The 16879-nt window shown below is 44.4% G+C and overlaps 1 protein-coding gene across 5 annotated transcripts in view; it reads right to left on the minus strand.

The window, feature by feature from the left end:
• Positions 1-4682: 4682 nt before the first annotated feature.
• KIAA1210 (KIAA1210 ortholog) overlaps positions 4683-16879 on the minus strand; it is a 77759-nt gene continuing 65562 nt past the window's right edge. For all 5 annotated transcript variants that reach the window (XM_043897740.1, XM_043897736.1, XM_043897735.1 and 2 more), the window contains 5 exons: positions 16591-16699; positions 10652-14443; positions 9327-9526; positions 7496-7601; positions 4683-5782 (listed from right to left, as the gene is read on the minus strand). In XM_043897740.1, coding sequence (XP_043753675.1) covers positions 5610-5782; positions 7496-7601; positions 9327-9526; positions 10652-14443; positions 16591-16699 — 4380 coding nt within the window. In that variant the 3' untranslated portion in view covers positions 4683-5609. The remainder of the gene's footprint in view (positions 5783-7495; positions 7602-9326; positions 9527-10651; positions 14444-16590; positions 16700-16879) is intronic.

The raw sequence follows: 16879 nt of genomic DNA on the forward strand, positions 1-16879 counted from the left end.
ATAACTAATTACACATTGAAATGATAATCTAGTATTAAACAAATACAGCATTAAAATGACTTTCTCCAGTTTCTTTTTACTTTTTAAGTGTGGCTACTAGAACATTGAAAATTACACATGACTTGTGTTATATGTGTATTTCACAGTACTGCTAGGTGCTTTTGAAGGAAACCTGATGTATGGCCCAGCTAGCCTGGAGGCCAAATAGTGCTGCTGAGCCTGAGCCCAGAGGCTGATCTGGAGCACTGGTTCTCAAAGTTTGGTCCTTAAAATAGCATTATCAGCATCACCCAGGAATTCTTAATCTCCACCTAAGACCTGTGAATCAGAAACTTTGGGAGTGGGGCCCAGCAGTCTGTGTTTTAATAAGCCCTCCAGGGGATTCTGATTCAGTTAAGATTTGAGAAGCGATGGTTGAGAGCCACAGGGGGAGAAGCTGAGATCCATCTATGGTGGGACCAGCCTTCATTCACTGGCTTGGGGATGCTGGAGATAAATTGAACAGGATGGTAGTGGCTGAACTGGGGAGGAGATTAGGATTCGCAGGGGCTGAGACACAGAAAGGCTGTGGATGGGGATGGCTTCCCTGGTGGCTCAGATGGTAAAGAATCTGCCTGCAATGCAGGAGACCCAAGTTCAACCCCTGGGTTGGGAAGATCCCTGGAGAAGGGCATGGCAACCCACTCTAGTATTCTTGCCTGGAGAATTCCGTGGATAGAGGAGCCTGCAAGGCTACAGTGCATGGGGTCGCAAAGAGTTGGACACGACTGAATGACTAACACTTCCAGAAAAATATCCAAGGGACAGAGCTGGTTTCAGAAGGTCACAGACATGATACCGGGTATATGAAGTCTAAGAGAACATTCACACACCAGGTATGGATGGTGGATATATACACAGAGTAAAAGGCAATGCCTGTGAGGATGTGTGTGTACTCAGACATACAGAAAGGCGTGCAGTGGAAAGATAAACACTACATTTAGGATGGTGGCTACCCCTTGGGGAAAGAAAAGGATGGCAATCCTACTGGGAAGGGATCCACAGTGGGCTTCAACTATATTTGTAATATTACATTTCTTAAGCTGGGTGGTGAGTACATAGATGTCAACAGTATTATTCTCTATACCTTTGTGTAGGTCTGAAATATTTCATAAATAAAAATTAGTAAAATAAGGAAAGGGAGAGAATAAGCTTAAAATCTAGACTCTGTTTAAGAGGAAAAAAAGGATAAGTCATATTTGATTAGTGGATCAGAGAAGGGGATGGGCCTGGGGACCTGAGACTAGCCAGGCTCATTTCTGCATTTAGTTGAAGCTTCCTAAGTGCTCTCTTGGTAGTACTGATACCTTCTCTCATATTCTGTGGGAAGTGAAGTGAAGTGAAGTGAAGTGAAATAGCTCAGTCGTGTCCAACTCTTTGTGACCCCGTGGACTGTAGCCCACCAGGCTCCTCTGTCCATGGGATTCTCCAGGCAAGAATACTGGATGGGTTGCCATTTCCTTCTCCAGGGGATCTTCCCGACCCAGGGATCGAACCCGGGTCTCCCACATTGGAGGCAGATGCTTTAACCTCTGAGCCACTGGGGAAGAGCATTTTTAATTGACGTGAAGTTCACTTAAAATCAACCATTTAAAAGTGAACAGTTCAATGACATTGACAATTTTGTGCAACCACATCTTTAGTTCTGAGCATTTTCATCAACCTAAAACTCTGTACCTATTAAGCAGTCATTCACCGTTTCCTCACCCTCCAATTCCCTGGCAGCCACCAATCTGCTTTCTATCTCAATGAATTAACCTATCCTGGACATTTCCTATAAACAAAACCATACAATATGTGAACTTTTGTGTCTGGCTTCTTTCACTTAGCATAATTTTTTAAGGCTCATCTACATTGTAGCATGTATCAGCACTTAATTTTAGAGCTGAATAATATTTCTGTTGTATGTATATACCACAGTTTGTTTATCCATTCCTTTTGTTGGTAGACATTTACATTGTTTCCACCTTTTGATTATTGTGAATAGTGCTGCTATGAACATTTGTGTCCAAGTATTTGTGCATGATTTATATATGTGTGTATCTCCTGCCCCCACCTCACCTCCCCCAGGACTGTGAACTTCTGAATGGTTGGGGCCTTAAAATATTTTATCTTTCCCAAAGTCATAGGCACTGAGTTGTCCACTTAGTAGGTGCTCCACTAATATCTGTCAAAGTAAACTTAACACTTACACTGTCATTTTTTTTGGTCACCGATGTTGACATTTTAAAATGTGTTATATTATTATGGCTAGAACCACATGGTGAGACAGAAGGCAAAGCACTCCCTGTCACCATTATTTCAACTGAAAGGGCAGGTCAAGTAGTATGATTTGAGGCCCTTCAAACTGGTTCTGATTTGTTAGTATTTCTGCAGTGCTAGTTGTTAAAATAGTATTGTTTCTAGGCCCAGGCAAGAGGTATCTCTGTCTTGAAGAGGTATCTATGCTTTAGAGGGCCCACTTTGGTCCTCTTCCAGCCACACCCCTCCCGCCAGGGCCAGGAGCCCAGCCCGTGGGAACAAGGGGTGTGTCCTTGCTAGCCCATGCTCCAGGTACCTGGCAGCCCTGAACAGTCCCTAGCCTGCTCCTAGGGCCCATGTGCTCCTCTTAGACCTGTCCTGGGGAGGGCTGACTGCACTCACTGCTGGGGTGGGTGCTCCCAGGCCCAAGGAGGGGTTGTAGGCCCAGAAGGGGATGCGGCCTGGCCTAGGAGCCAGGGCATGGGCAGGGGGAGGGGAGGGAGGGCAGCTCTTCCCACATCATCAGGGCAGAACTTAGAGGAGTCTGAGAATTCTAAATCCCAACCTTGCCTTTCAGGTCATTAGGAAGGTACATTTGTCATGAAAGGAGATACAACTTATTTAATGGTTTATCATTTGATTTAAACATTTTAAATATTTTTAGACATGTTATGTGGATCCCTAACTAAACTCTTTTTTTTGAACATTGCAAATAGGACAAATGTTATGGGCAGGCCAGATTAAATATCTGCTCTATTACCTTTTCCCCTTGCTCACTCTGTGTTACACTTTGTTACCTGAGCACAGCGGGGCCCCTTCCTTTTGATAATGGCTTGTTCTAGAAGCCTATCTTGCAGGAAGACTCAGACCTAGTCCCTGAGCCAGGCTGCAGTACAACCTCCATCTTGTCCCCTCTACTCACCTGTCTGCATTTTCTCTCCCACCCATCTCTTTGCTCCTCATGTGTTTACACACGTGAAAACCTCCTCTTCAGTACTACCACTCCCTCATATAGACACCCACCTGGAGGCCATCAGCTTGGTCAGGCACACCTGCGTAGGGGTCCTTTCTGCTCCACACAACCTCTCAAGATCATTTGCTCTTCTGACAACCCTTGGGTCTAAATTGTCAATAACCTATTCAATTTCCCTTCCCGTGTGACAGACAGAGACAAACTATAGAACAAACTTTATTGAATTTATTTGCTTTGCATACAGCAGAAATCAAGAATGCTAAAAGAAGCTGAAAACCTACCAAAACGTGCCTTTATGCATTAAAAAAGACTTAACCTCTTTACTTAAAACATATTTTTTTTTGTTGTTAACTGTGAAAAAGAAATTGTTAATGGAGAGTTCTCAGAGTGAGAATAACGTAATTGTGGTCCAGCCTGAGAAGAGGGGGAAGGGAGGTGTAACAGTTAACCTACCAGGATTTCCTGGGTAAAGATATCTACCTTAATGAACTGTTCACTATGGAAATACAACAGAATCAAACCCAATCAATCAATCAAAAACCTAGCATTATCAAAAAGGCAAAAATATAGTATAAGGAAAAATATTTGTTTTATACAGAAAATGCAAAATCCAGCAAATGATTGTACAGTATCACATTATACCATCATCAGGAAAACCAAGCACCAAGGGTTGAAATTACCTCTGCCACCCTACAGCCTCTGAATTTTTCTTGCATAAGGCAGCACCCTACTCAGAATTTAAAGGCACAGTTATGTCTAGGGCTGCATTTCTGTTTAAACAAAGTAGCTCCACGGTGACAGAGGCAGATACCATGAAAGGTATAATACTAAGACACTTCTGGGTTCCCTGAGAAAATGAGCCAGGTACTGTCCAGGCATCCAGAAGGAGCTCTCCCTTAGTGTTTTGTGTGTGTGTGTGTGTGTGTGGCAGGTGTGTGTGGGGGGTGGAATGGAGGGCAAGGACTTGGAGTGAGTGGTTCACTGGAGAGGTAGGAGCTGTCCAGCCTAGTGACTGTTGGGTGTGTGTGCCTCTAGGAATGAGGGCAGGGAAAGGCTAATTCAATCACTCCAGGCTTCCAGTTAGCAGAAAGCCACCTGTCCTATGGCTTTGAGAATTCAGTCTTGCTTTGAGCCCAAATCTTGTGAAACAGAGGCTGCTGAGGGAAAGCAACAAGAAACTGGGCTACTGGGAGCCAGGGCGTAAGACAAGCTGTCCAGGAGCCCCAGACTTCCTTCGTGGAAGGCTTCCCATCTGCCTGACTAAAAGCACAGCTTTCGGCCTCTGTTGTGATGTGCTGTGCTTAGCTGCTCAGTTGTGTTCGACTCTTCGCGACCCCATGGACTGTAGCCCACCAGGTTCTTCTGTCCATGGGATTTCCCAGGCAAGAATACTGGAGTGTGTTGCCATGCCCTCCTCCAGGGGATCTTCCTGACCTAGGAATCAAACCCAGGTCTCCTGCATTGCAGGCAGATTCTTTATTGTCTGAGTCACCAGGGAAGCCCCCATCTGCAGAATTTTGAATTTTAAGAGGGCCTTAAGTACTTTAAAAATAGGATGTGTATGACACGCACTATGCTTCTGAGCAACTAGAGAGGACCACAGTGGCACTGGGGTAAGAGGTCAAACACTGGAGGGCTAACCCCTCAGAGGAGCATGATAGTCCCCAAGGAATGTTGTGCCTCATAGGAGGGTGCTCACAGCTGCCAGACTTTCGACAGGTTGACATGCAGCATGTGCAAAGAGAGCTCTGTATAAGTTGCAGGGGTTGGGGGCCCTCAGGGATACGAAGAAGGTGTTTCAAAGGGCAATGGACAGACTGGGGAGCTGGCTGTGCAAATTTTTTCTTGGAAACCCAGAATTTGCACTTCTATCAATACCACCTCTTCTTAGGAGGCTTTACAAAGTTCAGAGCAGCAATGAAAGAATTGAAGCATTTCATTAGGCTCATAAAACATACAAGCCAATCCTTGGGCCAGATCATCTGGACATTTCTATTAGAATGAATTTATTTGAACAAGGGAAATGCCTACCTCTTAGTTGTGCCAACAAAATGTTTTAGCTTTCTCCCTTCTACAGCCCATGGTCCAAAGTTAAAGATTTCTCAATTCAACAGCAGTGCAAACATTTTACATAGTTTTTATAAAGGAAATGCTGGGTTTTCAGATGCTGGCAGTGACTGTACTGAAGGTTAGGCATTCATGGCATCTATTTCATTCAAATAATTATTAGCTTTAATGCCCATTTTAAGGCTCTTATGCTTAATAAAAATGGCTACAGTAAATAATTCACTACATGGCATTAATATAGCTATTGGCAATTATAATTTGAAATGCTGATACTCCACCCAGGAGCGGTTTATTGCATTGTTTCTGCTATATGGCTCCACGCCTCAGCTTTCTTCTTGGCCAGGGAGAACCAAACTGGTTCAGCTGGTTCAACTGGCTGTGGTAGCATGGCTGGAAGTGTAGCAGACCTGGTTTCTTTTTCCATCGAAGGTACTTGAAGTATCTTCTCATCTTCAAATCCAACTGGAACCAAACCATAGCAAATAACATAAGCAGTAAGAAGCCCCAGAGATACTGAAGTATGTTTATGGGATGCAATAAAAATTTTCTTCCTTTTAGGTTTCCTTCTGGTTTCTAAAAGTCAGTGCACGGGCAGTGGTATGTGAAAGGAGTAATGTCAATATGGCCAGTACCACAGAGGCCTGGGCATTGGAAGGCCTGAGAATAAATACTGCAACTGTAACTGCCAATCTTTGGGTCGTTATTATTGGACTGTCTTATACTTTTGAACTGAGACCAGAACGGAAACATGTTATATGGTATCCATTCAGTTTTTAAAATTTCAAATAAGGTAATATTGGTTTTGTTTTGCCAATCCCTTATATTGTATGAAATCACTGTTGATGACTCAGTAGGTCCACCCAGGAAAAGTCTATGCTAAATAACATTATATCAACTGCTCCTACTGAGCAGACTACCTCGCTATGCCCCAGTTCTAAAAGTACCTCCTCCCTCATCCTGCTTTACGGTTGACTGACTTAGTGGCTTAGTCAGCCAGTGGTTCTCAACCCTGGTCACATATTAGAACCACCTAGGGTCTCTTTGGGACTTCCCTGGTAGCTCGGACGGTAAAGCGTCTGCCTACAATGTGGGAGACCTGGGTTCAATCCCTGGGTCGGGAAGATCCCCTTGGAGAAGGAAATGGCAATCCACTCCAGTACTCTTAACTGGAAAATCCTATGGACTGAGTAGCCTGGTAGGCTACAGTCCATGGGGTCCAAAAGAGTCGGACACGACCGAGTGACTTCACTTCACTTCACTTCAGGGTCTCTTTAAAAATACAAATGCACATGCTATTTCGTGAACCAATTGAATTAGAATCTCCAGCAGTGGATCCAGGACTATCTATAATTTTTTAAAAATCACATCAGGTGATTCTAATACATAGTAAGAGTTGAAAACCACTTGATAGGAGTACCATGCCCATGAGAGGCTTAGGTCACTTGACCTAAGCAGGTCAAGTGCTGCTATATCATGGCCAGTGGATTCCTAAATTCCTAGTCTAATTTCTTCATGAGATGGACTAAGGAAGAGAACAAAGATGACTCAATATAAACCTATCCTCCCCTCTCCCTACTCCTTCTAGAAAAAAAAAATCCCTCTGACCCATAACTCTACAGATGAGACCCCATTTGATTTTATCACAGCACAGTGGTTTTCTCAGCTTTCAACATGCCCCACCTCTCATACCTCTGCTCAGAATATGGAGGAGTTGAAACAAGCCTTTTAAATAGTTTTTAAAAATTCAATACTCTTGGGCATTTATACCAGATTATTTTTCACAGTTTCACTGGGAATGTAGAGGGTGAGAAAATACCACTTTGCTGTGAGCTAGAAAGTGGCTTGGTATTCTCTCCTTTTGAATACCAGCCACAGGAACGTACTAGTGCATGATCACAATTTTGTTCCTATACAGATTCCTTGATGGGGTAAAAGACTGAAAGGCTCTCTGAAAGTTACACACTGGACTGATTTATATTAGTCATAATAGTTAGATTTTCCTAAAACAAGCTAATATCTGTATCTAATGGAAGTACTATGAGAGAATCACAAGCTGATTTGGGGGAAGAGACACATATTGCCTGAGTTTGAAATAGGAAGTTTCACATTCTGTGAGAGCTCTTTTGGGAGTCGAGGGATAGGGTATTTTTGGTGTTGTTGTTGTTGTTGTTTTACCTGTTTTGGTAGACTTCGGAGGTTTTGTTGGTGCCACCTTCTCTTGTCTCTTGACATCAGAAGTGAGAACCATTCTTGGTTGGCTTTCACTTACAAGGCCAGTTCCCTTTAATACAAAAATGAAAACAGAAAGATCTTATAAGTCCTGACATGAAAATAGCAAATTACTTACTCAGATCATAGGTGCACATCCCGTCCTGGGTATTATAAGTTCAACATTAACCAAAAAGAAAGAGAGAGAGGTAAGGAAGGAAAGAGCACAGAAAGCACCTAGATTCAGAATTTAGGATCACAAAATCTAAGCTGGTTCAACTTTATCACCTTTCTGAGCTGGGAGAAAAGGTTATCTAACCATATAAACAGTGTAAACAGGTTAACATGAGAATTACTTAGCCCGACTACAACCTTTTCTCTAGCAGTTTACCAGCACTTAACAGAAAGCTAACTGAAATGTGATGGTTGCAAACAAATCTTATCAATTAATTGGCTTCCATAGATTTCTACACAACAAAACTTGTTTACATCTTGTGTTCATGTCTTGCATTAGAAAATGATACAACTATAGGTCTTTTCAAAATGGTACATTTTAAGCTTTTCAAATTAACCTCACTACAACTGATCTAAATTAATTAGTTTACATATCCTAGTGTATTTCCCTCTGACAAAACTTTAACCAAGGTAGACTTTTCTACCTGCATGATCCTGCTCCCATAAAAATAATAATGATGAAATGAAAAGATCTTTAAGGCAAAAAGTGAACGCAGTTTTTCACATGATCCTTCAACAAATTCTGTAAGCACTTAAAAGTATAGGAACTTAGACATCTCTTGTTAAGTAAACTTCATTGAGTTTTCTTGAGGCAGTTTTATGCAGTGTTGACAAGAAGGGTCTTCATTCTAAAACTTCCAAAGACATTGCAAATGGGACATTAAAAGCAAGACGTCATCCTATCATGTTCTGATCCGTTAGCCTAGTTCATCACATAATTTCACTTTTAATCTACAGGGAGGTGCCAGACCAAACCAAATCAATATATGGAAGCCCGAACACCAAACATTACCTTTATTTACATAAAGGTAAATCATTATGTGCTGATAATGGAAAGGTGCCCAGAAATAAAATGTTAAGTGAAAAAGAATATAGTTTAATTCCACTCATATTTTCCTAAATGCATATACATATTTAGAGGCCTAAAATATTTGTAATAATAGTTACTCAACTCACCCCAGTGGTGACCTTTGGGGTTTTCTTATATTGACTTATGCCTCAACCAATTTGGAGGAATCCTGTTCTAGAATATTTAGAACAGGATTTGATTTATAGAATCTTCTCTATGAACAGACTTTTGGACTCTGTGGGAGCAGGCGAGAGTGGGATGTTCTGAGAGAATAGCATTGAAACAAGTATACCATCAAGTGTGAAACAGGTCGCCAGCCCAGGTTGGATGCATGAGACAAGTGCTCAGGGCTGGTGCACTGGGAAGACCCAGAAGGATGGGATGGGGAGGGAGGCGGGAGGGGGGATCGGGATGGGGAACACATGTAAATCCATGGCTGATTCATGTCAATGTATGGCAAAAACCACTATAATATTGTAAAGTAATTAGCCTCCAACTAATAAAAATAAATGAAAAAAAAAAAAAAAGAATCTTCTCTACACATCACTTTTCACAAATCCTTTAGGAACATAAAGTGGGGGCACCTTTCTATGAGTACAAACCAAGTATTTCCCCCCAACAGTCCATTTGCTTTGATTAATGCACCCAAAGAGGTGGTGAACTGCATGTCTGGCCAAGTTCCTAATACAAGCTTAATCAATTGGCTCCAATGACCTTTTGGAGTGCTTTGTAGGCTGCTCGAGGTCCTACTCCATGTCTGGGTTCTTTCATCTCAGCCTTGGCTGCAGCTCTACTCTTGAGTCTTGGCTCTTTGGGAGGAATGTTGGCCTGGAAGCTCCCCTGCTCCTGCTTTATCGTGGGTATCCAAGCTGGCTCTGAGGTGGCATACTCTGACCGTCGACCAGGAGCTTTTCCTGAGAAAGGAATAAAAGAAAGAACTAAAGTGAGGCAGGCTGAGTCTTGAGACTGACTGGGACCTACCTACAATAATGTCTTAAATGGGATCTTTGTTAACTGCCAAATGAAAATAAACAACATATAGAGAAGGGCCCCATTCTTTAGTGCCTTCCCCACAACTTTGAAAGGCAGGAACGCCTTGAGTAGATAAGCTGCACTTCAAAGTTTGTCAACTGTCCTCTTACTGGTCCCTTTCCCTCCCTTGTCCATCTCTCTTTCTATCCCCAATTCAGGTAGGACAATGGTTGCCAAGTGGGCTAGAGAAGTTCCTAGGAAGCCAGATGATTAGGCCACTGATGTCATTTCTCTAACTCCAAGGAAAATCTTATTGCATCTGTTACTTCATGGTCTCTAATGAAAGTGTGTGGTTATGGATATGGTTATAGGCATGTACAAGACTATGTGATGATAATTCTGAAGGTAAAAAGGCTTTGAGAAAGATAAATGCTCAAAAAGTCACCTAGCTCTTGATTCTTAGACATTTCAGGTGAGTTAAGAAGCTGTGGAAGTACAAACATTTACAATAAATTAAGACTTCAAGCTGAGAGTCTGAACATAGTGCTCTATTAATGAGTTGGCTTCAAAAATACACATGGGGGACTTCCCTGGAGGTCCAGTGCTTAAGACTCCATATTTCCACTACAGCAGGTTTGATCTCTGGTCATGGAACTAAAATCCCATGTGCTGAGTAGCAATAAATAAATAAATAAATAAATAATAAAAAGCTACATGGTGTTGAAGGGAGCATAATGCATGTAAAGGTATTTTGAGAAAGGCATAAAATCCCATCTACATGTATATGGGGTAAGGGGGATGGGGAGATGGTTACGTGTCCATTACAGAATGTGGACAAATGTTCAAAGGAGACCCCCTTGGGAAAGAGAAGACTCCAAGTTAACCATCTCCAAATCTATTTATCTAGAATAGAGCATTATTTCTGCCCCTAAATCCCCAAGCCAGCCCTATCAAAGCCACAAGGTAATGGGCAAGGCTAGAACAGACTTCCTCCCATTCAAGACTTTTCTTTCTGGTTCTTTTCTCTTCTTGGTACCTGCTACCCATGTGGGAAGATAAAGACTCACCTGGGATCCTGTAAGCAGGTTGCTTCTTGGCCATGCTTTCAGATTTGGGCCTCCTCTGTTGCTTCTCTGCCAAGTCATATACTGTGGTGAGGTTTTGCCTGGTGCCCAGGGTCCCCTTGGAAGCCCTTCTGATTGGCTGGGGTGTATCTACAGATGAAATTGAGCCCAAGGAGGGTGAAGAAAGCTTGGTAAAACCTTGTTTCCCACCCTTATACTTCTGTGAGGAAGAGGTTCTTCTCAGTCGGACTCCAAAAAGCTTTTCAACATCAGCCCCGCTGTTGGATGAATCTGAACGGCTGTTATTTTGATCATCGCTCTCAGGAACTTCCTCCTGAGAGGAACTGCTTCCAGAAGTGGGCGACTGCAAGGCAGGAGCAGCGGCCAGCATGGGCTTGGTAGGGGCAGTTGTGACATTCTTAGTGAGGTCTTCAGAGCTTTGGCTGGGTTTCTTGATTTTGCTTGGAGAAGCCAGGTCTCTGGGTAGAGACCAGCAGCTAGAATCACTCTCCAAAGTGGTTTCCTCAGAGGCAGCACTCACGGGACTTGGATAAACCTGTTGCTGGTGTTCAGGGTCTGCAGGAGCCTGAAAAATTTGTTTGGGAGGCAGGCGCTGCTCAGAATCGCTCTGCTTCACAGGTGCACTCACTGGGCCTTTTGAGAGCATCAGTGGTTGAAACTCAGCTCCATCTTTGACTTGGCTGGGGTGTTTGCCAGGCAGCCACTCTTCAGAACTCTTCCATTCTTCAGGAGAGCTCTCAGAAGCTGAGGAGGTTTCTTGCTGGTACTCAGGCTTCCCCAGTGTGCGGGCAAGATGTCTGGGAGGCAGCTGCTCTTTCAAACTGCTCAGCTTCGCAGGGGCACTCTCTGAATGGGAGAGGACTTCTTGCAGGCCTTTGGGCTTCCCTGAGCTTGGCAAAAGGCTTTTCATGGGCACTTCCTTCAAAGAAATGGCTCCCTCAACATCTATACTCTCCCAGCCTGAGGAAACTTGCTGCTCAACTTTAGGCTTCAATGATTTGGAAGGTGGATTTGAAGATGAAGGATCCATGCAAGTTCCCTCCTCTGTAGCAGGCCTCTCTGAAAAGACATGCTGTGCCATATACTTCACGAATGACTGAGAAGGACGCTTGACAATCACCGATTTCTTAGGTATGACTTCTTTATCAGCCATGCTCTCTAGACGTAAGGACATCTCCAGAACTTTAGACTTTTTAAGCACTCGGCTGGGATATATGGGAGGCAGTGGCCTTCCAGAAATGCCCACTTTGGCAGCAGCACTCTCAAAACTCAATGATATTTGCTGGACTTTCTGTCTCACGATGGAGTAGGGATGTTTGTCAGGCAGCAGCTCGGTAGATGCATCCCCTTCAGTGTTGACACTCTCTGGACCTTCAGTGATTGCTTGTTTGACTCCTGCTCTCATTGGGGCCTGAGAAGTCCCTCTGGGAGGCAGCGGCTTGATGATAATGTCCCACTCAATGGCATCACTCTCTGGACCTTCAAAGGCTGGTTGCTCAAACATGGGGATCTCCCAGGACTGCTGGATGGTGGGTCTGGGAGGCACAGGCACCCCCAGACCGCTCCACTCTGTGGGAGCACTCATGGACTCCAGCGGAATGCCCTGTGACTGGAATTTAGACTTCACCAAGAGCTGGAGAGGCGGCACCTCCACAAAGCTGCCCTCCTCAACAGTAATGTTCTCCAAGGTTTTCTGGGCTCGAGGCTTTGTCAAGGGCTGGGGGGAATATTTGGGGAGCAATTTCTCCACCAGAATGATCTTCTGAGCAACAGAACCCTCCAAACCTGCAAATACACTCTGTTCAGCTTCAGAATAAGTCACGGAGACTTGTTGCTGGTCCAGAGCTCTCATCGGGGGCTGAGAATGATGCTTGGGAAGCAGTGGCTTCGTAGAAATGCTCTTCTCAACCACAGTGCTTTCTGCACCCATGGAGTCTTGGTACTCAACTGATGGCCTCACCGTGGCCTGGGGAGGACGTGGGAAAGTTAGCAAGTGCGCAGGTGTGGTCTTCTCAACATCGGGGCTCTCTCGACATGCAGAGCTTTCTTGCTGAGCTGCTGGTTTCACTGAAGGCTGAGAAGGATGTCTCGGAGGCAGCACCCCCGCAGAAGTCATCCTTTTAAATGTCATCTCTCCTGGATCCAAGGAGACTGGTGGCTCAACTTTTGGCCTCATCAGGCGCTTAGAAGACACTCTGGGAGGCAGTGGCTCCATGGAAATGCCCCACTCCATGGCCACGCTCTCTGGGCCTGTGGAGGCAGATTGATCGAATTTAGGGCTCACCCAGGACTGGAAAGTGTCCCTGGGAGGCACCTGCCACACAGAAGCACCCTGTACTTCAGGTATGGTCTTTGAAACCAGGGAGATTTCTCTGGGGTCTTTAGGATTTGCCACAGCCTGGGCAGAGGATCCCACGGCCTGGTTAGGGGGTCCCATGACCTGGACAGGGGGTCCAGGAGACACCTCTTCCTTGGTGTTATTGGCACTGTTGTACTTCTCCACATAACTATTTGATCCCATGGAGACTTGGTCTTCAGGCTCCCCCACAGCCCGGGAAGCACATGCGGGAGTCAGCGGCTCATTGGAACCACTCATCTGTCCCAGGGAACCCGATTTTGTGAAGACTTTTTGGCCATCTTTGGACTTGCTCAGGGACTGGAGAGAGGGTGTGGGAGCCTCGTGCTGCTCAAAGTCACTGCCCTCTTTGGAAATGCTCTCGGAATCAGAGAAGACAGCTGTGGCTTTAGACTTCCCCAAGGACTGTGAAGAATACCTAGGGGCCTGCTGCTGCTCGGGACTGCTCAGTTCCACAGCTGAACCTTTTGATTCTGGGAAGACTTCTTCATTCCTGTGCATCTTGGAGGGTGGGGAAGAATGTCCAGGAGCCAGCTGTTGCTCAGAATCACTGTCCTCCTCTGAAGTGCTCTTGGGATCTGAGATGATGACTGTAGCTTTTGACTTCCCGAAGGACCATGAAAGGCTTCTGGGAGGTGGTTTCCTGGCACAAAGGGCTCCCTCTACCAAGGCACTCACGCTCCTGGAGATCCTCGCTGTTAAGGCCTGCAGAACACTTCTGGGAGGCTTTTCTTTGAGGGTCTCTTGAGCGGACTTCATTTTATATTGGACACTTCTCACATCAAAGCCAGAAGCTTCCCTTCCTGGCTGGCTCTGAGAAGGCTCCATAAACATCTGATCATCCACTGCCACCAAGAGAGTATCTTGGGGTGTAAATGGCCTTCCTGCCACATGTGATAGAGCAGCCCTGGCTTCTGGCTTCTTGGCTCCAGAAGTCCCATCTTCATGGGATGGTGACAGACCACCCACCACGGGCTCTTCCATGTCTTCAGGCTTGAGTTGTGATGCTAACGCTTTTCTGGTTTCAGAATCTGCCTCAGCAATTCCCCTTCCTGGGTCATCTTTACCTGACGGCAGCTCCTGAGTAGTGCTTTCTGTCTGCGGTGGTGTGGGCTGCTCCATGACTTGCTTCTCCAAGGACAGTTGCCAGAAATGGCAGTCCCTGGCTTTGTTATCATCAGGTGGGGACCCAGCTCCATCACTTAGGCCAAGCACTCCAGTGAATTGTTTAAAGCTTCTTTCTTTGTATCCACACTCGCTCGTTCCTGAAGTACTTGACCTTTTCTTTTCACGGCGTTTCATGTATGCTGCTGGAAATGGGTAACTCTGACTCTCAGTAGCAGCTGTGTTTGTAGCCTGATCCATTGTCTTCTGTTTAGCGATCTCAGTCTTGTTGTTCTGTTCCTGGCTTGAGGCACCTGTACCAAACAGAAGGAAAGGAAAAATGTGTTCTTTTGATTTTCTAAAATAAGAATACTCTGCTCTGGCCCAATGGGTACCTATTTGCTATTGAATTCCCTAGTGTAGAGAAGTAGCTACTCAGAAGATAGAGAACAACTAGGTCACTATTAGCCTTCTGCAGTTGGAAATTTTTAAATCTAAGTGAAATTCAGTTTTATGAACTGATTCCAAGGTTGGCACATCACCATCATATCAACAGTCTGTTCTACCACTAGAAGTGAGACACATCAAAAAGCAATTTTTGAACTTGTAACAATGATTACCTTTTAGGAGACTGACTGGGGCAAGGTGAAAGGAAATTTTACTTCCTCCTTAGTATTTATATTTTCTACTTAATTCTACTTAATTTTAACATGATATACAGATATTTTTATTTTTTTAAGAAAGGTGTCAACAGGGGTTATCTGCAAGGTAGGATTATGCTTCCCCACTTCTTCTGCTTTCAACTCTCTTTATTAAAATAATCTGACATAATATACATGCAAAGAAATTCTTGAAAAGCCTTAACATTTGCACCGATCCACAGGCTTCAGGTCAAACACAAGGCAGCAGTTCTACAGGTTGGTCTTCTCTTCCCTAGTAATTTTACTATGTGTGTTCTGTCGTGTCCTACTCTTTGCAACCCCATGGACTGTAGCCCTCCAGGCTCCTCTGTCCACGGGATTTCACAGGCAATACTGGAGTGGGTTGCTATGCTCTTCTCCAGAGAATCCACGTCTCCTGCACTGGCAGGTGGGTTTTTTCAGTTCAGTTCAGTTCAGTCGCTCAGTATGTCCGGCTCTTTGTGACCCCATGGACTGCAGGACGCCTGTCCATCACCAACTCCCAGAGTTTACTCAAACTCATGTCTATTGAGTTGGTGATGCCATCCATCCATCTCATCCTCTGTCATCCCCTTCTCCTCCCGTCTTCAATCTTTCCCAGCATCAGGGTCTTTTCAAAAGAGTCAGTTCTTCGCATCAGGTGGCCAAAGTATTGTTTTTTTACCACTCACTTTAATCCCTGGGTGAGAGGGCCTTGGCCACCTCCCCTCCCTCATCATCCGCTGGTCTCTAGCTCCATCTAGTGGTTGCACATTTAGAATCTAGAACTGGGCACAGTTTGGGGTGGGGGGTGGAGGGGTGCAGGGAGCTGCATTCCAAAACACTCCCATGACATGGAAAATCAAAGTATCTGCCCTCATGGACACCGAGTAAGTTTTATCCTCTGTGTAAAAGGGACAGCTATTAAAAATAAATATGAAAAGAGGATAAAAAGAAAGTTAAAAGTCACTCATCTAATTTCTTTGTTGTTGTTATATAGAAGAGTTTTGTGGTTTTGTTACTCTTCATGGGAAAATGTTTTTAGAGATATCCTGACTTTGAACCCACATGTGAAACCCTTTATGGCAAAAATATGAAGTAACTATTTGACTTAATTTCTGGAACAGGAATTTTGATTTACCAAGTGTTGCTTGAAATTAGATTGCCATCAGCTGGAGCCAATACACACACACAAACACACAGAGTGATTTTTCACTCCAGTGGTATTTTTTGTTTGGGGGTTTGATAGGTGTTGGCTGCCAAGGGCATCTGTCTGCAGTTGTCCAAGCCCTCTTTGCCCATGGATAGGGGAACTGGTCTCACTGTTAACACAAGACCTTTTCTCTCTACTAGCAGAGAAAAGCAACTTTGAAAAAACAGGCTTTTTCACCAATTCTGTTATTGTTGTCTGGTTCTGTTGCTGTGGGGGAAAGCTGAAGGGGAAATCACTGGCTGCCCTCAGATGTCTGGGCTCACTGAAGAACTCGGCATGGACATTAGATGTGGAGAGGATTAAACAAACTGACAAACAAATACGCACAAAACATCTCTCTGGTTGGAAATTCATTTAGGTAAAATAGGAATCCAGGTACGGCCCTTTACCTAACACAAGTGGCAACTATATTAAATGGGCAGTTCAAACAGAGAAACTTGGACCATATTAATATGCATCTTAAATTTAAAGCCCTCAGAAGACCAAGGATAGCAGGCCTGGGCAATTCTCATTATATAGTTCTTGTCACATAGCACTGTGCCATTAAGCTTGAGTATGTGTTTATGGGTGACGGCAAAGATATGCCAACCTGCGCTGTCTTTTTTCGGCTTCTTTTGGTCAGCTTCTTTCGGTTTGGTTGTGCTTTTCTCTTCTTCAGAAGCCACTGGGAGGCTTGGCTCCTCCTGTTTTGGTTTCTCCTAGAAGAGGGAAAGAGCTTGAATCAGGCTGAAATGCTCTCCACCCACCCCTGCATGGTTGCCAAAGAAAAAAAGCATCAGGAAAAAAAAGTCCTTGCTATCCAAATGGCTATGTTGGGAGAATAACAATACCATTCACAATGGAAATTATTTTAGTAGCATCCATAACCTGGTGATCAT

The sequence above is a fragment of the Cervus elaphus genome, chromosome X (assembly GCF_910594005.1).
Source record: "Cervus elaphus chromosome X, mCerEla1.1, whole genome shotgun sequence".
NCBI classification, from domain to species: Eukaryota; Metazoa; Chordata; class Mammalia; order Artiodactyla; family Cervidae; genus Cervus; species Cervus elaphus.